The sequence below is a fragment of the Filicampus tigris genome, chromosome 2, assembly GCF_054856515.1.
Source record: "Filicampus tigris isolate MCC_2025a chromosome 2, RoL_Ftig_1.0, whole genome shotgun sequence".
Lineage (NCBI taxonomy): Eukaryota > Metazoa > Chordata > Actinopteri > Syngnathiformes > Syngnathidae > Filicampus > Filicampus tigris.
This window is the reverse complement of record NC_141218.1, coordinates 33,178,577-33,202,795: the sequence shown is the minus strand read 5'-3', so window position 1 is coordinate 33,202,795 and position 24,219 is coordinate 33,178,577. Positions and strand designations below refer to the sequence as shown.

Genomic DNA, 24,219 nt, shown 5'->3' with positions numbered 1-24,219 from the left:
TCAGTCAAAGATGCAAAATGGTATTTTCATTAGAAAAGCTTTGAGCCTTTATTTACAAAATAATCTAAAAACAACTTTCACTCTTATATTGCATACTCTTGTTCCTTTACAGTGCCAAGTACACACTGCAAAGAAGAAAACAAAACATCAGTCATCGACATGACACTGCACCGGAGTCTTACCCACAGTGGACATAAGAATATCTACACAAATCTGTTCAAATTCTAGGCATTTGTGAAAAAGAAATGAAATCAAGACAAACCATCTCAAAACGTTTCGACACCATTAATGTAACCAGTTACACTCAATTGAAGAACATATTTTGTTTTTGGAGAAGTAAACATAAATAATGGTTAATGCTGAACACACATGGCCAGTTTTAAAGCCACAAAATGATCGCAGTTATTTTTTATTCAGCTCTTGAAAAGATTTCTTTTATTTACGGTATAGAGATGACATTAATGGCGGAAAAGGTTTTGAAATGACCTATCTTGTTCTCCTCAAATATCGGGCATTTGAACAGAGGGTGTAGACTTTTTATATGCACTTGTATGTGCCAGAAAACTCAGGTACAAATGTTTAGATTACTTTTCAACAACACAGCTTTTGTTGAACATGCATTTCTCCTATGCAGCATGTTAGAGCAGCAGGAAAGCAACACAAACATAAAACAACCTCATCCAAAGGCTAACGCTACACATGAACTCCGCCAAAACAAACCAAAAAGGATGCATGGTAAGATGTTTTCCCATGGAGTAAAAGTGTTTTGTTTTTTATTTTATTACAACACTAAAACTCTACAAAAGCAACTTCCATTAAAATAAAACGAAAGAAAATGTACCCACAACAGAGTATTTTAGCAAGATGACCTCTGCATGTAATACACCAGGTGAGTTTTCCTACGTTTCGATTTGGAAATCAGTGTGACGCCGTGTGGGCATACAGTATGACTGCAATCATGAGCAAGAGTAAAGGATGTGCACACAAAATCCAATCGAGGCATCAACATTTCTCAGATACATGCAAACATGTATTACGATGGATTCGAGAACTCTCGCGTAAGGGTGTTTAGGTGGAAATAAAAGAAGTAAAGGAAGTACAGGATTGCAAAAATGATAGCATGTGCGTGCATATCAACACAGCCACTAAGAGCTCCCTTTCTCATTTTGAGGCAACAAGGTAAAGTGTGGTGCGTTAGCGTAGAACTGTGCATATTTTTAGATCACTGGCACAATAACTTAAACGTTTAAAAGGATGCAGTTAATCTTAAGGCTGAGCGTGGCAAAATATTAGAACACGAAGTGAGCGCTGCGTGTTCACAATGTAAAATGTGAACATAGAGAAAGCAACAAAGAGCAGAGAGACGTCAGTTAACATACTTTCCGTATAAAATCAAGTTAGAGCTTTAAAGTGCAAAACAATTCTACAGAATATTTTAGTCAAACTAAAATCCCATTTTTTTTTTTTTTTCAAGCATGTTAAGTTGTACTGAATCAACCAGATACTTTGCAGGAGTACTTGATTAAGCTCACACCAGCGCAACCGTGTCATGTGTGAGGCTAACTGTGGTGCTTTTCACTGTTAGCAATCATTTCAGTACGACGAGCAGAACCAATGACAAACAGCTGGCTGAATGAAGCAATTCCTCCATTATTATCGTTCTAATCATCCGGTTGTCCAAGCTCGGACTCTGGGCCGCACTGCCATGTGCAGGAAGGTGTGAGTCTGATGTCAAGACTGCTGCTTGTTAGCTTCTTCTTCGTAAGCGTTCCCTGTTCCATTCTGGACGTAGGCTGATCCAGAGCCAAGCCCATATAAGTGGCCACAGTACTTGGCGTCGTCAATGTGATCCTCAAAGAACATCTGGTGGAAACACAGACACTGAGCATGGAAATCTTCAAATAAATACACTCACTCCCTATACACACACACGCACACACACACACACAAAACGCAAGAGCTGTATTGAACATTTGACTTCACAAAGATAATACCCCAGTGTCCAACTGCACGTTTCTAATATTATGGGCACCCTGTTTAGCAGAGCTGGGCATTCCACCTCTGTGACAGACCGGTCCGTCTATCCGCCTGTGACAGACGGCCATTTTGTAGGCGATAAACGATAGACGGGGAACTTTAAAAAAAAATTGTAATTATCAGAGGTGGACCTTCCGTTCCATCACTGACAGATGCCCGTTCTGCTGACGAATGACGACAAACTTAAAAGAAAATGACGGATTAAGCACTGACAGAAGTGGGTTTTCATCCATGTGTGCAATCGTTACTAACCAGGTCAAGTACCAACGGACCTCTCAGTCCGTCACTGACGGACGCCCGTTCCGCTGAGGACTAACGGAAACACGCCGCGCCTGTTTACGGGGGTGAATACAGTGGGGTTTCTTCAGTAGATCGCATTGACCATATATGGAAATGCTACGTCGATCGCGATCGACCGGTCGATCGCCAGCCTATCATCCGTCCTCACTACTGTATTGCTACGTTCACACCAACTACGTTGGGAGCGTTTCTGGAAGTGCGTTTCAATTGGAGTCAATGTAGTTCGCGTGGGCGGGCGCAGTTGCGTGCGGGGTGGCGCGAATGATGCCTTTCAAGTGGTGGAACGTTGAGCGAAGCACCGGAAATCCGCCCATTGGCTCCACTCTGCGCGTGTAAACAAGTCACATTTTTTGCCATTCCGCCTCGCAGGAGCCAGTCAGCATCGGGCATACTACGTCACACACAGCGTCCTGTTCACTCGGCTGCTTTTTTAAAATTTTTTATTTTTTTAACAGTTCTTGAACTTTACAGACAGCAATATTGATCGCATTAGCATAGTGTGCAAAAAGTTGACTTGTTTTATATGCGCCTAATGGAGCGGATGGGCGAATTGTTGTTGCTGCAAATCTGCTTGAGGCAGCTACTGTCAGCAGCTACTCTCCGGACTATGCGTCCCTGGCTGATTCCATCCATCCATTATCTGTACCGCTTCTCCTCACAAGGGTCGCGGGCCTGGCTGATTCCATTCAGTGCAAGTCATCAGAGTAAGGTAATCACAAAAGTTTTTTTTTTTTTTGTATTGTGCTATATAGGTTGATGCAGTCATGCAAGGTACACCAGCATATAAATAATTCTCAATATATTTATAAATAATGTGTTTTGCATTTTTAGTAGGTGGTAGATGATTTTGACTCGGTCATGTCATAAGTAGCTCTCTGGCTGAAAAAGTGTGGGCACCCCTGCACTAGAGCATGCATTAGAATCATGTGTTAAGTAAAGGCACGCAAGACGACAACTAATTAAGGAGCTAAGCTAAGAGGTCAGGAAGTAGCTATGAACACTAGAGACATTTTTACAGAGAGGTTCTTGTGAGCTAAGTTTTAAATTTCCATTTTTAGAAAGAGTAGGGTTAAATTGAATGCGAAATGGTATTATGCAGACCCACACTCCATTTCAGAAAGTGGTGGTAATGCACCAAAAGTTGTTTACCAAAAGACAGAAGAAGAAGAAAAAGAAGAAGCTGAAGTAGCAGCAGCATTGATTGATAGTCATGGCCACTTGGTTTGGGTTTCCACAAGGATTTATTAGGAAGCACTTAAATCCACCAGGATTGTACCTTTGGCTACAATGCGACACGGGATTCTGGTTAAGGTAAGAAAAACTTTGGTGTTTTAGGGGTTAAAACAGCGGCAGGCAGCCGCCAGTGTGCTCCCAACTGTACTTATCAGTTCAAAGGAGTAGCAAATAAGTCTATGTGTGTGTATGTGTGTGTAGCTGTTTGGGCAGCCACTGGATAATGTGGACACACTGATTTAGAGTGTACTCTTATTTACCATTATAATTACATTGGATTTTTCTATGACTGACATGTATTTTTTTTTTGTTTTTATTTCAACCCATTAAGGCCTAAAGCGCCTTTCTCAACAGCTCCCCAAAACCTAAGGTCGCCTTTGGAATTAACCTTGAAAACCTGACGTTTTCCCAGAAATTCAACACGTACAAAATGATTAATATCTCAGCCCCTGTAGCAGACAGAAACATAATTCCAAAAGAATTAAAAAGCTTAGACATGTGGCTTTAATACAGGCAGTATTTATTATTTACTCTTTCAATCGAAGATGTAAAAATAACATGTCAGTGCAAGAGAGGCACTATTTTAATTAAAAAAATAATAATTGAGAGGTAATTACCATCCTCTATTTTGTTACAAAGACGTCAATATCGTAATTGTCTACAAACCATATCATATCACGTTCGACTGGTTCCACTGATCGTGCACGTCGTCTATATATCACTGCCGTTACTTACTTTAATCTGAGCTCCCGGCGATCGACGGCGTCCGCCATTAGCCTACCTACTGCTCTGAAAAATTCCACGACATCCTCCGCGGTCTCGCGACACCGTCACGTGTATATTCTGATGCATTAAATTGGCTAAGAGACGGAGAATTGGATTAAAAAAGGACGGTGACGTATCCGCTCCCCCGGTTTGAAAGGTAGAAAGATGCAACAGCGCTCCCGTCTCTAGTGGTAGAAACGCGGTTATGCGCTCCCGGGATTAACGGGTTAAACCGAGGCAATGATGACTGAAGCGCAGTTAAAATAACATGATGGACTAACCAACTGAAGAGTACAGTTTGGATCGGCTTGAAATAATAACGAACTGCCAATGACAGACAGATGCTCAGGCTGTTGACTCATGACGGACCAGCAACATTTTGTAAATTGCCCAGATCTGGTAATTAATAATAGATAGGATTTCTATTTTCCAACACAGTTCATTTTGAGCGTTCCTAGACTATGCACTGTGTTGTGGCCAATGAGTGTATCGCAGCATTAAATGAATCAGACTTTCAGAAATGTTTCAATAAAAATATGGGATTGAACCAGTGAAAAAGTATTCAAGTGTCCTTGTTTTTTTCTGTTAAGGGGCCTACCTCTCTCATCTTGAAGAAAGCCATGCCTGTAAGTAAAGAGTCAGAGCCCGCTTGATGCTGTGGTCCGATCCTCTCGAGCTCCAGCTGCTCAGCTACTTCTTGCAGTCCACCCTGAATACATGCAATACCTGACAATCATGTCACCAGCCACACCCCGGGTCAAAATCAAGCATCAGACTGATGAACGGGTTTAAGGATGTTGTGTACCTTGAGAATTTTGCAGCTCTTCATGAGGTACTTGACATCATAAATGACTGGAAAGTACAAGCGAACAAGCTCAAAAAAATCGATCTCTTCCTCAGGCAGTTTGGCATTGGAGAGAACCTTGATAAGGTAGCCAAAGTCATAGCCACTGCAACACAGTCATACGTTATAAGGGGTGAACACAATTACTATGCCGCTTCAACACCAATTAAAAATAATCATTTGCTGATCGACATCAACTTGGCAGCACAGTGTCATAATGGATAGCACAAGCGTTTTATAATCATGGTTTGCATGATGGGTTCATTGTTCAAATTGTCTATATGTGCCCTGCCCTTGGCTGGCAGCAAGTCTTCGGTGTCCCCCACCTCTTGCCCAGTCAGCTGGGATTGGCTTCAGGTCACCCACAACCCTAATGAGGACAAGTGCTCTTGAAAAGGGATGGATGAAGGGACATTCTGGAACTCCAACAAACATTTACTGAGAGACGCACCGCACGTATCTTATACCCTATTCAATCATTTGTCCCCTTTGAGTCCATCAGTTTTTGCTCCAGAACACTCCTGCTGCATACAGCAGTCCTTTCTCTTTAAATTCCATTGTAATACTCAGGGTGTAGGCAAGACGGCAACTGCAACATATTTTGGTAGTCACGGTAAAGGTAATTACTGCCACCAACAGTAAATCCAGCAGTTACTGTTTTTTTCTTGGGGGTGGATGTCTAGTTGAGGTTCAGCTTTTGTATCTGTAAACAACACAATTAGTAGCCAACCTAAATCAGTGGTCCCTAACCACCAACCATTTGGTACCAGGTCGCACAGGGACAGAACCCCCCCAATTGTTTTTTTCGTCAGACACCCATTTGTTGTACTGTTGAATAAAAATGTATTAATAAAATGTTGAATTACTCTCCAATTATCTTTGTTGTCAGTAACAATGCTTTAAAATTGGCAATTTAAAAGCAATGTAAAGTCGATTTTTAAAGCCCCTCTCAACCTACCCGGTTGGGGAATGGTTGCCGGTCCACGAAAATACTGTACTTGTCTAAAATGGCCTGTCATTTTTATAAAAAAAAAAAAAATAAAATAAAAAAAAAAAGGTTGGGAACCACTGACCTAAAGGACAGATTTTTTCAAAGGGCGCTTATTTTTTATTTCATTTTACATCCAAGCCACACGGGTGGTGCTATGACAAAACAAAACAAATATGGGCCTGTTGCTTCAGCCCAAACCTTTCTGACAACTACCGATAAGTTAAAACAAATTATTACCATCTTCAGCAATGCAGGTAATAGGGGTGTATGCAGTATATAAATTGAGTGTGAAGAATTATATTGCTTTCCGCAATGAAGAACTGAATAAACGAGGAAATTGGAGGCAAATAGGACTACACTTTTTGGCTGTAACCAACCACCAGAGGCACTATTAACTTAGTCAAAACGAGCTAGCGATCTAAAGAAGCGCAACACCACGATGGGAAGTTTATCCATGCCGACCCCTTCTATCCTCCCCAAGTGACCATTATTCTGCTCAACACTTAATTCTCTGCCACTTGCAATGAAATACCATTTTAAAAAAGACAAAAATTACCAATAAATGAAATGTTACGTCCAACTAGTCCAGAGTGTACCCTGCCTCTCACCCATAGCCAGCTGGGATAGGTTCCAGCTCAACCGCAAAGACGAAAAGTGGTTTTAAAAAAGTGGACTGCTGAATGACTGTCAAATGGCCATCTCTTTAAAGACCTTGTTGATTTGAGTAATCTAACTTTGTGACAGGCAGCCAGACTTGAAATGACAGAAAATGTATGAAAAGAGATGAGTGTATACCTGTGAAATGACAGCCACTTGATCCCATCACAGAGGACCACTCCTGAAGTCATCAATAGCTCGGCAAAGTACAGTGCCTCTATGCCTTCATCCTCGAGCTTCTTGAACTGAATCCCTGCAGTTGTCAGTAGCTCAATAGAGTCCTGTGCGTACATGTCCTCTCTAAGTAGGAGATGGGAAACATAAAGCATTTAAGCATTTCACTGTATTTAAATGCCATGGCCCATGACAAGTGTTGAAGAGACAGGAGCATCATCTTACGTGAGGTTAAACTTAAAATTGAACTGCCATGTTGACGTTCCTGGAGGATATTCCCCTTGTTCATTCATAAAGGTGAGGCCCAGCTGGATTATCTTGAGCAAATCCACATTGCAGCGCATTAACTGGTACTGATAATCAGCATTGCTTCTGAATTCTCCTATTGGTCTGGCTACTACGCCTGGAAACTCTGTGTCCTGTGGAGTACAAACTTGTTACCAAAAAAAGGAACCCGCCATGCCTATAGTACGTTCTTTTCAGGGAACTGTACATATACAGTAGCTCAACGTGTCACCCACCATGGCGATATAGTTGTATTTACGAATGACATGTCTAATTCTCTTCAGCTCCTCCTCCAGGTTGTTGGCCCATACCTCACATATTCTTTGGCTGTGATCCACAGTAGCTGCGGGCATAGTGCCACTACAACATGCAATCAGACAAAAACAGTTATTTTAAAAAATAATAATGAGAAAAAGCGGCTCATAATGGTTCCTTAGTTTACTAGAAATGCTTAAGGTAATAGGTGGCAAGGCATTGCTGCATGGATGTCAACAAACTATCACGCATTGTAAAAATAGACGATCCTCTGACTACCAATAGTGACGATTAGATCATTTGTGTTCCTGCTGACCTGCTCAGACAAATTCATAAATGTAGCAAACATTGTGGAGTGCAGCTGTCTCTTTGGAAGCTGGCTGTTAACATTAGCTCGTAACAGCACTTTGGGCTAACTAGCAGCTAGCACACTAAGCATCTGCTAACGTGTGCAAGACAGTTGGCTCTGCAGTGTGTATTTCATTTCCACGAATGTTTCTTGTTCACAGTTGTCCCACGGAATAAGCAAGAGCGTGTGTTGACGTGAGAAGTCAAGTTCGAGCAGGACACACTCACAGTGTCACTCACACACACGATCTCTCACTCACACTCGGGTGCCACTTGGACTCACTGAAGCTACGTTAACTTACCCTTCCCCAAATCGCGCGCTTGTGTGTGTTTCAAGCGTGCACTAGCTCAACCTCTTAAATTCACCTTAGATACTGTGCCGCGGGTGCCCCTCTAACTTTGTTTTAATAGTTTACAATTCAGCATTGAATTGCTGTCAACCTGCGGTTGCCATCATAGCTAACCTACAACGTGACGTCATCGCGTAGACCGTAACCCCACGTGCGTACGTTGCTCACGTGCATATCTCTGAGAATAGCCGGCTGCTCCACAGTGTCGTGAAAAGAGTTGGCAAATATTTTCAACGAAATAAAAACAGGGTTACATCCATCAACCACATTAGTTGAATAAACTGCACACACGTTAAAATTAAAAATCTTATTTCAGCTGCTGTGGATTTTCCCTTCTGCCTGCACATATAAAACACCAGAGCAGGGGTCACCAACCTTTTTGGAACTGTGTGCTAATTCTCGCTACTAGTTTGATACTCACGACTGATTTAACAAATTTGCTGAAATTACTAATGTCACTAATGCATGTTATTAATAATTGATCATATTCGTTTATGTGAAGACACTGATGAAGTTAATTATTTCTCATGATAATTAGGAAACAGATACTTATCAAAATGCAACACTTTATTTCTATTTCAATAAATCCCTGCATGTGTTTACATTTTCAAATGATCACGGCTGCAGTATTTCTAGAAAATTGTAATGTTCCATCACTTGTAAACTAATTTTACAAAAAGGCTCCCGGACTCTTCATGTGGTCCTTGGGCGCTGGTGCCAGCGGGCACCATGTTGGTGACCCATGCATTAGACACTTTATACACTCTACTGGTAAATTATTTACCATTAATTCATGTCTAACGAACTTATTATATCAATACAAAAAAGAAAATGTGTACTACCAACAATATTTCTGTTAACTCCAACTTAAAATGTTAATTTGGAAATCAAACAATAAGTGTAATAGGAGTAATCTATATTCCGCTATAGGGAAACATTTTACATAATTTCCACTGTTTTACTCCATCTACTCCAACAGTAAGTCTCTACATTAATCACCAACTTTTCATTTAAAGTTATCTGTAGTGCTCAAGTAGTCACTCTTAATGTAATTGTTTTTCCAAGACCTGTGCTCTCGCTACTGAGGCACAAGGTCTATGTCATTCATCATAAAAGCTCTTATTATATGCAGGATTGTTTGACATTGCTCTAAAAACACTACAACCGGCAGACCAAATCCAATTCAGTAGGGCCTTTCAAGAATCAATATCAGTACTTGATAAAACTACATGTTTACACCTTAAGGTTTTTCCAGCATGATGTGCAGTATGAAGTGGGTGAATGAATCGACATACAGTATAGTACTGTATTTGCATTCACACTAAGGGTATATGGTGGTGTATTTGTTATTGAATTAAAACCATTTAGTAGTTTAATGTTATAATAGGGAGTTTATTAGTAAAGTGCAGGGAAGAGGAATTCCTTATTTCCTTTCACAAAAAACAATAATCAACAAAACCTTTTAATTTAATAATACAGTACAACCAACAAGGGCTCTGAATATTTTCACTCAACCAAATACTTTTTCACTATTTATAATAAATGACATGCACAGCAAGATAAAAAAAAAAAACAGTACAAAAATATATTTGTACGCTGCATTGTTCACTGGCAGGATTGTAAAGAACAATAACACACCTGATTTGCAGACACGAGTACCTCAGTACTCTCCTACTAACTCTGGGACATGCTTTCAACTGTTGGCTCCATCCATCATCACTGCGCACAGCTCATACTAACAAAATATGTTGATGTTTACAGTGGCTGCAGATGACAATTTTACCATAGCGGTGTTCAGTCAGTCATTTAGCTTAGGAACATGCCCTTTTTTGGTCCAGTTTAAACACACTGTATTCAAGAAGTTGGTTTCTTCAGCCGAGCACACTGACTGAAGGGACCACAAAATATGCAGAGAAAAATTCCCACATGCCAATGAGCATAATGTGATATTTACCTTGCATCATAGTTTGATTTTCTTCTGACTGGACCTTTATTCAAAAGTTTATTTATTAAGATAAAGATTTCCTAACTCATCATGTTCTTCCGTAGATTGATGTCAAGTGCTTCATATTTGTAGCAGTGCACCATCTCTTATTTGGGCTCTTTCATGTATTTTTGTGTGTGTGTTTTTATACACTGTTTTATACTGCTAAGTAAAATATTTGATACATAAAACTATGGAAGACCGTTCCTTGTGAAAGAGGTGATGTACACTCAGGGGTAATAATTTTTTTACAGTGGATAATGTGGCCCAAAAAAATGGCCCAGGAGGCACACGATGCACTTCACTATTTCAAACTCTGTCTGCACAATGTTGTTATTTGGCCCCCAAACATTACAGACAAGAAGCAATTATTTATCAACTCTTTATCGAGTGTAAGTAAAATGTGGTCAACTACTGCAAACTAACTCGATGTGGCAACAGGGAGCACCCACCACACCACATGCAAAACAAAATAGTTCTGACTGACATTTGCTATTGGCCCGTGTTTTTAGTGCATATACTGCAGGTAGTGTTTGTTTAAAATGGCCGTGTGGAACTTGGTCATGTGGTAGCTGCTACAGCTTCCACTCCATGCTACATTTGTTTAGGCAGCTGAGTAGGCAGCATCGTCAGAGTCTTGATCTCTGGTGCTCTCTTCACTAAAAGGTGAACGGCAGCTCAGGTCCGCTATCCCAGACTCCTGATCACTGCCGTTGGATTGACTGGAGTCGTATGTTTTGTTTACATCTTGGGGTGAGAGGCTCAGGCCGCTGCGCGGTGTCTTTAGATGACAGGGGCTGCTGGTGAGGAAGCCTGACATGTAGTCTTGAGGGGTGTTTGCCAGGCCGAGATCATTACCAAATACCCAGGCTGTGGGGCTTTTATCAAAGGTGGCTGCTTTTGGGGTACAATTCCACACCTGCTTCGCCTCCAGTTTAGAAATTTTCTATTGATCATGTAAGACAAGGGTATCTTTAGCATTAATGCTATCAGGATAATGAAAATGTTGACATTTATAATTCTTGCACCTGTTTGTGTGAGGCGAGCAGCTCCTCTAACTGTTCGGTTTCCTCTTGAATGGCCCGCAGGTAATCCTCTACAGACTGACGAGGATGCATCCCACGATCAAAGCGGTTGTACAACCCCCTCCAAAATCTGCACAAGACAATCATAATACCGTAATCGCTTCGTAATCGAACCGTGAAAGGGATGAAACAATGCTTGCAGTATAAATATGTTTTGAATTGTCAAACAACATATATCATTAAGTCTTCCTACTGAATTACAAACTGGCAAACTATTTCACAAATACGTACGTTGGAACATCCAAATTCAAATACCCCTGCATAAACCCCCCCTCGCACAAAACGTTGCTGTTTAAATGAACACGGGTATGATAGTTAAAAATGTTGAAAAGTTATTTAAAACCATGCAAGTACAGTTTATGTTTTTTCCACTTTGGGATGGATCCTTTCTCTATCCATCATTTCCTATGTGAAACATTTGACAAATGGTGTGACATACTTGAACCAACAGGGGGCAGTAGATGGCCGAAGGAGTCCCTGTGTCTGGCTGTGGTCTGGTCTGTACAAGTGGTTGGTGTAGTCTGCCCGGTTTGACCACAGATAATGCCACAGAGAATGGGTCTTCTCACAGAGTCTATATGATGTGATATTAAATTGATTTAAGAATACATGGAGGAATGTATACACTGTTAAAAGCAGGGGAAAAAAAGCTCTTACCGGAGTTCTAGCCTTCCCCGCTGGTTGTTGCCAATAAAGTTGCCATACTGGCAGGAGTAGATGTGGCTGTGAATGGTGATTAGAAACCGCTCATTGAACTCAAAGGCGCAGGGAAACTGCCCCATCAGTTGCCACACACACTCCAAGAACTGATCGATAACAGGAGACACTTCTTTAGGGTCTCCAATTAGGTGGTTGCATCTGAATAGGACGTGAGGAGTGTTAGACGAGAGCATAACATAAAAAGGATCATGCTATGAAGCTAATCATAATCAAACCTGTGAGAAAACTTGTGGCCGAATGAAACCCAGTCTTTCTCAATGAGAACCTAATTGCAAAAAGACATGTCCAGGTCATGTTATGAGCACTTTCAAATATTATGAACACCACTGAGAATATGATTGTACGGTGTGGTATGGTATGGCAATGGTAACACTTAATACCTGCGGTTGAGGGGAAAAACAGACTTTTGAGAAACATTATTTTGAACAAAAGTATTGAGACACACCTCTTCATTACTAAATCAACCCGGTTGGGTTGGACTAGGGTAGAGGTGTCCAAACTATGACTCGGAGGTCATTTGCAGGCCCTTTTCTGTTTTTTTGTGGTGAACCACATGTCATAAAATTAATGAACACTGCCGATATCATTGGCATGGATGGTACTATTTGCTTTCTACACTGTGTGGAAAGGGAAGAGAAAAAGAAGAACGGATTCCTTCTCACCTGCCCCACAAATCATGCGTTATTCATTAAGACACACCAAAGAATCACAATTGTTTGCTCCACTTTCTGCTGTGTGTCAAGGTTGCCTGAGTAACATATTGCTCTCTGTTTGGTTCTGCATATGGCAATGTAATGTGTCTGTAAGCGCAATACAGTATTCCAAAGACATTCCTTCATTCCAAGCGTCTGTCATCACTATGCTACTTCACAGAGCTGGGCATTCCTTCCCAGGGACGGAACATTCTTTCAAAAAGGACGGACTAAGCAAGGACGGAGGTAGGTTTTCGCCCGTCCCTCTAATCGCCCCTAACTGGGACAAGTCCCGGCTGACGTGTTGTGTTGGGTTCTTTTAAAGAGCAAGACTGCCTTGCTCAGCCTGCACAACACTGGAGTGCTCTTTTTCATGTTACCTCCCTGCAGTATTGTTCTCACAGGAATAGTTTGCCCTGTAGTGGATGCCCATTTAATTGACGAGGGAAAAAAAACACTGAAAGCTATGACTCGGAAGTGTATGACGTTCGTTCTCCTTCTAAAATAACATTGCCTTATTTTGCTATAATTATTTTTACTGCGAAGTAACGCAATAAGAAGTGAAAATGTGCAGCAAAACCCAATAGTATGGTGTTATTACGCAATCTTAAATATTCTCATGATGTCCCCTGGCTTGTTCCCGTCTGCATCATCATCATCTTCATCATCACATGGTTGCTGGCAGCTAAAAAGCTGTCTCAAACAGTTGTAAACAATTCTATCCAATCATGATACTCCCAGCCGGTAAGTGGATGTGCATAGGAAATTAGCCAGCTAATGCGCTTGAAATGTCATGCATGCATGTTTTTTATTTTCGTTTTTGTGGGGGGTTCGGGGCGACGGAATGTAAGGACGGAAGCGTATTTAAAAGGACGAGGCCGGACAGGGTTAGAGGATGATAATTTTTATGAATAAGGACGGAGGGACGAGGACGAAAGGGTACCCAGGTCGGGAAAAAAGGTTCAAGAGCCCAGCTCTGCTACTTCATATATAAACTGTAGTAAATGTCTATTTTACAGAATAAGTTTGTACCATGAGTCCTTTGATGGTCCGGTAGTATGGATCCAACAGCACAGAGGCCAAAGAGCACACCTGAGCAGTACGGTCCCAACCATCTGAACAGTGAACCAGGACGCTGACACCTTCTTCCGCAATGGCCTGCAACACACACGCACGCACACACAGGATATTACACCTGAACTTCTGTATGACACATAAATTGTCATCGGTCTCAGGAAAATTTCGAGCTTGTTGTTGGGGCGTTTTCACTTCAGTTTTATCATCAGCGTGTCATCATATCGGCACAATCGGGTTCAGGTTAGGTGATTGATTTTGCCTTTGCATAACATTCAGGGGTTCACAGCAGCGGTGCACTGGTGCGCTTGAGCACTGCAAATTGAATATTGCGCTCCAAAAATTATCTGCGTATCGCTCCTACGCTCCTAGTGGTCCATGGTGCAAAAAAGATTGAGCAGTGCACCGCTGCCCTAGAGAAGTGTACTACGCTAGCTAGCTGATTAGAAGGTCCCATACTATAAGACAGAGGTGGGTAATGAAATTTTCGAATGGGCCATGCGACTCAATAGTGTTAACCCTCTCAAGCTCAAATTAAATTTTGTACTACTACTTCTGGGGGGGGGGGAAAGATCATATAATAGGAATGTGTATTAATTAGGGGATTAACAATTAGTTGTTGCGAATCTGCAACACCTGCCTGGAGAGGGTTTCAATTTAAATCTATTGTGGTGGTGTTTGGAGCTATGAAGATGAGATTTGTGACATGTGTCAACATGTGACAAATGTCCCAAGATATAATGACTAATCCAGTTTTTTTTTTGTTTTTTTTTTCGGGACAAAATATTTAACCATGTAATATTACTTAGAGCATTGTTGTGCAAATTGTATTATTTATCAACTCAGAAAGTAAACTCTCACAAGCTAATATTTAGAGTAGTAGTGAAGAAGACAGCGGGGATTAATCTGCAGACTGACCTTGGCGATGAAGAGGCCTGCATCCAAAACAGCTTTGATGTGCTTCAGCCAGCCTGAGCTCTCCAGGCCCTCCAGGAAGTCAGACATGGAAGGGGAACGCAGCTCACACACTGTATTCACAACACAGCTCTCTCAGTGGCCGGAAACGCTAGACTTTATTGAACAACGCACATATTTTTGTTGTGGCTCAAGACACAGTTCCCTTCAGGTGACATGATGCTCTCTTTTGACTCATTCCACTGTTCATTGTTCGCTCCTCAAAAAGAAGAGGAAGCCCATTCAGTGTACTCTGTGTTGTCTTTTATTTGAAAAACTGGGAGCGAGAATAGGCACTCGGTGATACTTTAAAAGTGTCTTTTTTAAAGGGGAAATTAACCCAATCATATTTTTTTCTAGAATATGTTCCCAGCCAGGGCCAGTAGTTGAAACATTCTGATTAATAATGAGTTTGTGGAATATGAGTTTAGCAGCAAAATCCACCCGTTTTTAGCCATCTCAGGGGGCGGCCATTTTGTCGTTTCTGTCGACTGAAAATGACATCACGACTACTCAGGGCTCAGGTAGCAACCAATCACGGCTCAGCTTCAGAAAACAGGTCAGCTGTGATTGGTCGTTACCTGAGCCCAGAGTAGTTGTGATGTCATTTTCAGTCGACAGAAGTGACAAAATGGCTGACCCCAGAGATGGCTAAAAATAAGTGGATTAACTCTTATTCCACAAACGCAATATTTATCAGAATGCCTTCTTTCAATTAGTGGGCTTGAATAGAACATATTCTTGAAAAAAAATGTTTGGGTTGACTTCCACTTTAAGTTTAAGCATTTCAAAGCTTGAGGGAGTGGTCTCTGTCAATTTTTTCCACCTATTAAGGGTGTGTCTGGAACGTATTCCCATGATAAACAGGGTTTTACTGTATTACCTAAACACCTCTCCATTACCATTCAATAACTTTGTCAGCCAGTCAAATGTGTGCCTGTAATCTGAAGCTAATGTTGATAAGGCTTGCTAATCATCGCTGTCCTGTGAAAAACACTTATGTCCATCCACCCATCCATCCATCCATCCATACCTATAACACGGTGCTGGAGCCTATCCCAGCTGTCCCCGGGCAGCGGGCGGGGTACACCCTGAATTGGTTGCCAGCCAATCGCAGGGCACACAGAGCCAAACAAACATTTACACTCACAATCACAATCAACCTACCATGCATGTTTTTGGAATGTGGGAGGAAGTCGGAGTACCCGGAGGAAACCCACGCAGGCACGGGGAGAACATGCAAACTCCACACAAGGAGGCCAGAGCCGGGATCGAACCCACGATCTCTGAACTGTGAGGCGGACGTGCTAACCAGTCGACCATTGTTCCACCCATTTATGTGCATTTTCAAATTTTTCAATTTTATTATTTTTACGGGAATGGGGTTTCTGCATTACAGGCACCCTATTAATGTGAACATTAAAAAAAAAAAAAAAATCGGACATGCATGTTTTCCACAGTACGGCGACGTAATAATGTTTTCATTGTAGCCCGGCCGTCACTTGAAAATGGTCATCCACCCAAGCTGCCAAGTCATAGGCAAAACTTGGTTTGGGATCGGTAGTATTTTAATTAGTAAATTAGCACATTTTCAAAAGTAGACAGCACACAAAGATTTATTTGAGTGTGTTCACACTTGCCCAGTCTACATGAGTGGACAGGCACTTCAGAGACCCAAGTATTTGTACAGAAGCAATTACGAAGTACATTTTGCATACTATGTCCCCTTAAAACAAAATGTAGAAAGTAGAATGTAGAAAATAGAACAACTACAATTCTTCAAATTCAATTGGGATAAAATTGGTGTGTCAGGTTTTTCACAACTGTACTTTCCCTTGTGTGCAGGGGCGTGGTGGCCATCGGGAATTTCGGGAGTTTCTTGAATGGCTGGTCAACCCCCCGTCGACGAATAAGAATCACCACATGTCGGCTGCTGCACTAATCAACCCCCCCCACCACCACCACCCCACCAACCAATATTCCCGGGCAGTATTTTGGTCCCAGTACGCCCCTGCTTGTGTAAATGTACCATTGTTTACAATTGAACTCATTCTAGCCCAATGGCGTATTTATATGTCATTTCACAGAGGGTATGAAAAAGTCTGGTACTACTGAATGAGTTAAAATTTTGAGAGCTGGTTTATTCCTGCAATACTCATACATTTTTATTTTATTTTTTTTTTAATGAAAAAATAGCTATTCTAAAAATCATTCCGTACTTGAGACACATCTTTGGATAATACCCATTTATTTTGACAAGCACCAGGAAATTGTGCAGATTTGTGTGTGTTCTTGAGGTTATGAAAGGAGGAGGAGCAGGTGAACAAGTTCATTACTTTGCTAACTTTATATACAGTAAGAACAAGGCTACCGCCTAAATGAAACATTTAAGATGATGCTGCAAGGGGAATGGGGGGGTCTTTAAAATTATATTTTATTGTGCGATCGGACACACTAACAATATCTAGAGGGCAGAGGCTTTGTCTCAACATTTTTAGAGCTGCCAGGAGACAATGAGTTATAACAAGTGGACAGCAGCTACAACTTTTCAGACTCTGAACCACATCATTCTCACGCCCTCAGTTTTGCTTTGGGGGTAGGTCGCAGATTGTGCACTCCAGGGAACCAAAATAGCTCTGAAATAAAACCCAGATGGATTCAAAGCCTCCCTGGGATCACCCCGGCACAATACCCAGAAATTCTCCTGTGGGCTCAACTGAGGCCTGATTGCAGCACAGCGCAGTGCAGTCTGGCTGAGTGTGTCCGAAAGCCAAAGGGAGAACATGGGCTTGTGCTGTGCTATAATCATGTGAAAATAGCGAGAGTTGGAAAGCTGATGCCAAATATCCTACATTTTTCCATAAACATTGAAGTGATGAAAACATTTCAGAAACAGCGATGAGTGCACTGCCAACAAAGCATTCCAGCGATAAAGACTCAGTGAGAAGTAGTGACGATTGTACCTTCAAGCATTTTTTGTTGACTGTTCCTCATCACATGGATGTTCTCGATGGCGACAAACTGGAATTTAATGTGGGAGTAGTTGTCCTCATTTTCATAGCCTTTTCCTGCTGCTCGATTTGCCATCGCATTTAACTGGAAAGATATTTGGCTGGTTGTTAGAAGATTAGTTTTGTTTTTGATGTTTTACAACAATTACAGTTACATAATACTGGTCAAAGTGTTCCGAGACAAGAGCCAAGATTCTCCCAAGTGTTTATCTATGAGCACACGCAGCTGCAAATGCTGTTTGGTAAATAAAGTCCACCTGAACATACATCACAATACTGCCTGACTTGTATTATTACAGAGCATTCCTTCCATCCATGGGGCTCACCTTGGGCCTGGTGTCCACCACATACATGAAGTCACTGTGGGGATTGGACCTCAGTATGGCCTCCAGCATCTGCTCATCCTGGAAGCAACGAGCGTTGAATCCTGAAAGAGGTTGGCTGCTCCGGCAGATGGCAGCCTGGGAGGAGGCGAGCGGAAGCTTCACACGTGGATGCTTTCGTACGAATCACGTACACCGGTCGTCTTGTCAAGTATTAATATTAGGACTTTAAATGGACATTTGAGGGGACAAATACAAAACAGTTGAAGCACTTTTCATTGAAGTGCTTATTAAGAGGAATACTCTTCTCATATATCCATTTATCAGCCACTGGAGACAAGGCCACAAATTATTATTCAGTTCTCCCTTTAGAGCCATTAACCAAACTTAAGCCTCTTGTATGTTTTGGGCTTCACACACTGGACCATCAACCCTGGGAAGTTGACCTTGCACTCATAAAGCACTCACAACTGCTGGGCTAAGGAATAACAGAATTATTTATTAACATTATGGCTGATCAGCATAAATGTGGCCAAGATGCTTTAGTTCAAGAGTCATTCTCCGATTCAACTAGAAGAAGATTCACACACAACCTCCCCTGTCCCCACCAGCTCACTATATCAGAGACTATACTAAAGAACAAAAGAACAAACGTGAAAGAAACAAGATCACACTACAGTCATCAGACTATTTGAAGTAACAAATCACAAACAAAGTTGTTTCAATTAAAAGTGATTTTCCCTCTCACAGGCTATACTTCTTGTGTTTGTGTCAAGAAGTAGGATTTTTTTTTTTGTCAATAAAAAAAAAAAAAAAGCTTTTGAGGAATCACACACAAAGCGAAAAGAACTGCATGCCATCAACTTACATGATTTCCTTTGGAATAGTACGAAAGAGTAGGAAATCTTCCTCTGCTCCTAAACTTGGAGCTTCCGGTGATGACTGACGGAGTTGTTGACTCGGGTACAAAGAGTTCAGCAGGGTAAGTGTCACTCACCTACAAAAATAAACAAAACTTAGTTATTGCAGGATCCACATTGGTTTGATGATCATTGGCTCGATCACAGAGCTCAGTACCCTGACCTTGTAGTGCCGGTTGACTAAGGAGAGTTTCCACAAGGAGTTTGGGATTCCCATTCTGCTGTACTCAGCTCTCAGGTCCATAAAGTCCCACTCTTGTCGTCTCTCTTTCTCATCAACGTTTGGTTTATATGAAAAGCAATACAGCTCATCATAACGCTCTACGGGGTACAATAAAGGTTGATCACTGTCAGCATCTCACATGCTTAAATCAAGACATACAAGATTGACAAACCCGATTTTTTATCTACTACCAATATTGTGGTGATGACATAGCAGTAAAAAAACAGTAGTAACTGAAAAAAATCCTACTGTAGATTTCCCTGCTGTAAATTCAGTGTTGACTGATATATCACAGTATATCGTAACCTCGCAAGATGATGTCAATGATCCCATCATTGTGTGTGTCTTTTTCATCTCTCTTCACTTGGAATGGATGTGATGAATATATCCATCCACTTTCTATACCACTTGTTCTCATAAGGGTCGCAGGTACTGTATGTTGCAGCCTAGCTAACGTTGGGTGAGAGGTGGGTGTACTCCCCAAACTGGTCACCTGTCAATTGGCGGTTGGGAGCTTCTAGTTCTTCGAGCCAGCTCTTTGAATGACTGAAGCGGCTTCCTGATTGGGAGCTGACTTGTTTTTCTCATCATTTTTCTGTTAAACCTGCATGTTATTGGCAAAGAAATGTGGTGCTGTCTGTGTGTTCACGCTAAGCAGAAGGGGGGAAGGGACTGTGACTCAGATCACAGTGAACACACAAACTGGAGCAAGAGAAATAATGTCGCGATTTGGACACATTTTAAAGGAGCCCCTATCATGCTACATAAACTCTTTTGAGCTTTTAGCCATGTCAAAATGCTAATTCCTCAACAAAAACACCCCCAAAGTGGTGTTTTCCTCCATTCACGCTTCTCAGACTCTTCCTGCTCATTCCTGCTCTCTAAGCGCAGCCTCTTTTAATCCAAGAAAAGAACCAGAGTTCACTGGTCCAATAAAACTGTCCGAGTCCACCTTCATACTAAATATTCACGCCATTTACGGTTGGAGTGCGCACGCAGGCTTCTTGAAGTATGGAACTCTGTGTGTGCAGCAGTATGCGGCTGTGTAACAACAATTAAAGAGGATATAGTAGAGCGAAAATTAACATCTTGAGATGAGTTTAATGGGCACAGGGAACGAGTGCCATAAATACAGACATCTCTGCAAATACAGACATGTCTCTGCTGTTTGTTTGGCGATCTACTCCCACCATCGCTGGTAACTGTCGACAGGCGCTAACATCTAGCCAAGGAAGACAGCATTTCTGGCCATGGAGCGACAGGCCCTGTGTCTCCCAAACACATAACAAACGGCTCCCCAAAGGCTGAACTGCCATGGACTTATTGTACTGCAGTGTGATAAAGCACGTCGGCAAATTGGCCTCGTGTGACAACATGAGTGAATAAGAAAGTTCTGGGAGGCTACTGTGTAGTTGCATTCAGCACTGTTTGGAGAAATAAAAAAGAATCTACTAGTGTTAAAAGACATCTTTGCGACCTCTTTCTTTGCAAACATCCCATGTTATAAAGTGAGAGATGGGAGACCGGTGGCTAATAATACAAAGCGGCCAATTTAATTTTAGTACAAATGTGTTTTTATGGCTAAATGTAGATGTTGCGGCTTTTTAAAAAGTGTTTTGTAGTCTAGAAATTATGGTACTACGTAATTTAAATGGAAAAAAAAAATCAATAAAAGCCACGTGGGAGCTAATGAACAGGCTCTTTTTTGGGAACTGACTCTCAAAAAAACAGCTGAATTTCCCATCTCTAATTCACATATACGTACTGTATGAACAATTTAGACCTTAATTAACCTAACATGCATGTTTTTCAAAATGTCCTATGAAGATATTCTTAAGAAAACCCATGCATGCATGGGGAGAACGCACACTTGGGCCCAGATTCGAACACAGGACAACTGTGGAGTGAATGAGCTAACCATAGCAATAATGTGCAGAACATACTACCCATACCCACCCATCTATGATCCTCACTCGGGTCGTGGATGAGCTGAGCCTATCCCAGATGGTTCTGAGTGAGAGACAGGGTACACCCTGGACTGCTTGCTCAGCCCAGGTTGAATATACATATACGTATAGATATCACATGCGTGCAGTTGGGCACTCGCAGATTTGCATGTTTTTCTCTGGAAACGCATATTGAATACTTGTTAGCATTTTTTGATGAATTTTGGGGGTTTAATTTTTTTTCCCTCCAATGCATTTCAAAGGCCCTCAAATATTAACAGGTTTTCGCTATTCACAGTCCGGCCCGGTACATGTTCCTCGCTATTTACGATTCACTGTATTGATCATGTCAAGGTTATTCATGTGGTGTAGATGCTATGTCTTATTCTCTCATATTGTGTGCATTACAGAGTGGGTTCCAATTGATGAACACAATGTTTTGTTTTTTTATTGCAGACCCATCTACTGAATCTGGAGTATCACTGGCTCAGTAATCATGTAAAATAGCCAACGACTCACATGCCAAACCACTCATTAAATGCTTTTGGTTGCAGCTAATAACCTGCACAGACTTGAAGGAAGCACTTTACCTGGTTGGGAGAGACGCTGCAGGGACACATGCACATCATGGCACTCTCGCTCTTGAGGTATGACAAAATGAAGAACCTGGAAGTTTTTGCAGTGTATAAGCAGAGGACATCCAGAAGGCGTGGTCGCTTGTTTCTCCACACTGCAAACCAAACCGTGTAGCACCTAATAAGACAAAAAAAGGATGTACATGAAGGGTCTTTGCTTTCAAATATAAAGAGGAAAGAACACTGACTTATTTTTGTCTTTGGAAAAACTGGACTGATCCTAAATCCCTTCCATGCATCCATCAGTTTCTTACCCACGTTTCATTGCGCATTCCACCTTCACTCTCCACAAAGATGGTGTGGGTGGCCGTCAGGTAGAGGGTGCCCACCCTGCTTCTTCTGGTGAACACTCTGCTAAGCAGCCGGACCTTCTCCACCTGGTTGAGGCAGAAGAAGAATCAAAAACAACCATCGTTCCCCACGAATGACGTCATTCTCAATCCCCTCTGTCAGTTAGCCGTGGGTGGATGTGCAGTGATACAGGTTACACTCAAACGCCCCCCAGCGATCAGTCGATGTGGCTGCTTACACGCTTTCAATGGAGACTGCATGTTTGTCCCATATCGCTGACGCTGAGTATAAACCTAGAGACCGAGTGACGGCAGGGGTGAGTGGGGTGAGTGTCGGTGGGGTGCATTGCGGAAATGATGACTGCATCAGATTTAAGGTTACCTTCGGAAGACGGACGTGCTCCATTTGGATTAATCAAGCGAGCCACAAGAACAGTCACACTACGACAACCACCTCCACCACTGATGAGATGCAATTGAGGCACAAAAGTGAGGTTCGATTCTGAACGCGAACGCGTCGTCAGTTGCGCTCAGGTAATCACAGCCATAGAGAATAAAAGACAGCCATTATGATGTGCACTGGAAGCTCTCAGTAGCGGTGCACCGCTAGGTCCTAAAGCCCCTCTATCTCAAACCGTTTCATCATGATGTCACACACAGTGGACGTTAAAGTTTGCGTCACTATCTTTGATTATTGCAAGTCTTTGGTTTTTTTTGTGAATGTGTGTGTGATGTAACAAATGAGACCAAGATTAATAATTTCAAAAAGCTTACGACTATTAATGTGACCTAACCCGTACAATTTAGCAATATAATAATAATAATAATAATAAATACATATTTTCAAGACACAAGTTTCTCTTTACATTGGGGCCGTGGCTTTGTTCAGAAATAATCACATTCAAAACTCATGCTAAATGGCAGTCAGCACACCTGCCACCAATTAAAGTACCTCTTATTAACCCCAAATAAGTTTGAGGGGTTCTGGTAGGCATTTTCTTTTTAATATTTATTTATGTAATGCTTGCCTGAAAGTTTTTATCGCTGACGGGTACTTGATGGTAACTTTTCATAATCCCTTGTAATGTGTTGGGGTCAAAATTGACCCGTTTTCAAGTTTAGTTTCGTAAAAACTACCATTTGCTTTTTTGTACCAGAACGAGGCTTCATCTAATCCTCAGGCACATTTATTTTAATGCAACAAAATTAATTTTCACAATTTTAACAAATTCTAAAGGTCTCAAAAAAAGTGACATTGGTGGTGTTATGGGTCAAATATGACCCCTCAGTGAATACTGGCTGTTTAAAATGTGTGGGTTGCTCTGTGGATCAAATATAGCTCAACGCGCTCCACAACACATAGACGGGCCTTCTTCACCCCTCGTGAACTCAAACTTTCTTGCAGCATATTGATGCATTTTGGATAAAAATAAACATTGGCATATATAAGCAGAGTTTGGGTGACATATTATCAGTTGCGTTCTGTTGGAGCGGCAGTCTACATGAGCAAGACGTGTACAGTTTATGAAGGCCTGGATCACATATTTGGTCTTGACAGTCAGTGATCCTGAAGACAGAGAGGAAAGCGAAGCTGAGGAGGATGTGGATGAGGACGAAGTTCACTATGACCCTGAACAAGACCACACATCTGATGTGAAGGACCCAGATGTCTCAGATGAAAGAGAGGTCTTCCAGTCAAGAAAATGTGACATTTCATGGTCATCAAGCCCTCTTGAAACCCAATACAGGGCACCAGGGGAGAACGGCCGCAAAATGACTTCAGAAGATCCTGCTTGAGCTGACCAACATGGAAGGGGGAAGAGTGTTTGGTGATAGCTGGATGGCATAGGAACTAGGCAGGGGCTTCCAGGGGGAGTAAGAGAAAGAGGTGACAGTCCTGCCCCTCCAACAGACAGGAAAACCATCGCCACTTGACACACATGCAAGAAATGCATTTGAGTGATATGCAAGAAGCACACTGTTTATAACCATCACATACTCTGATTGTTCTATGCAGGCCCACTAGTTGAAACAAGGCATTCTTATTAATATTGTGTTTGTGGAATATGAATTAAATGTGAAAAATCCACCCGTTTTTAGCCATCTCTGGGGGCGGCCATTTT

At 41.7% G+C, this 24,219-nt stretch overlaps 2 protein-coding genes across 5 annotated transcripts; both read right to left on the bottom strand.

Moving 5' to 3' along the window:
* Positions 1-18: 18 nt before the first annotated feature.
* cnot7 (CCR4-NOT transcription complex, subunit 7) lies at positions 19-8,422 on the bottom strand. Of its 3 annotated transcripts, none has more exons than XM_086023682.1 (7): positions 8,399-8,422; positions 7,523-7,646; positions 7,227-7,420; positions 6,966-7,127; positions 5,141-5,285; positions 4,934-5,044; positions 19-1,863 (listed from the first exon to the last, which is right to left on the bottom strand). In XM_086023682.1, the coding sequence occupies exons 2-7, from the start codon at positions 7,637-7,639 to the stop codon at positions 1,732-1,734; spliced, it is 861 nt and encodes a 286-aa protein (XP_085879808.1). In that variant the 5' UTR covers positions 7,640-7,646; positions 8,399-8,422; the 3' UTR covers positions 19-1,731. The 3 variants fall into 3 exon arrangements, with proteins under 3 accessions (XP_085879808.1, XP_085879807.1, XP_085879806.1); XM_086023681.1 differs by having other exon boundaries at positions 8,256-8,403; XM_086023680.1 differs by lacking the exon at positions 8,399-8,422 and adding an exon at positions 8,192-8,392.
* Positions 8,423-9,602: 1,180 nt separating this feature from the next.
* mtmr7a (myotubularin related protein 7a) lies at positions 9,603-22,708 on the bottom strand. 2 transcript variants are annotated; one of them, XM_086023672.1, is made up of 14 exons: positions 22,479-22,708; positions 22,061-22,183; positions 21,762-21,924; positions 19,166-19,323; positions 18,951-19,079; positions 18,086-18,220; positions 17,712-17,844; positions 14,713-14,822; positions 13,753-13,878; positions 12,244-12,293; positions 11,966-12,166; positions 11,748-11,882; positions 11,252-11,378; positions 9,603-11,169 (listed from the first exon to the last, which is right to left on the bottom strand). In XM_086023672.1, exons 1-14 carry the CDS (start codon positions 22,500-22,502, stop codon positions 10,828-10,830), a joined length of 1,956 nt encoding a protein of 651 aa, XP_085879798.1. In that variant the 5' UTR covers positions 22,503-22,708; the 3' UTR covers positions 9,603-10,827. The 2 variants fall into 2 exon arrangements, with proteins under 2 accessions (XP_085879798.1, XP_085879799.1); XM_086023673.1 differs by lacking the exon at positions 22,479-22,708 and adding an exon at positions 22,336-22,454.
* Positions 22,709-24,219: the final 1,511 nt, after the last annotated feature.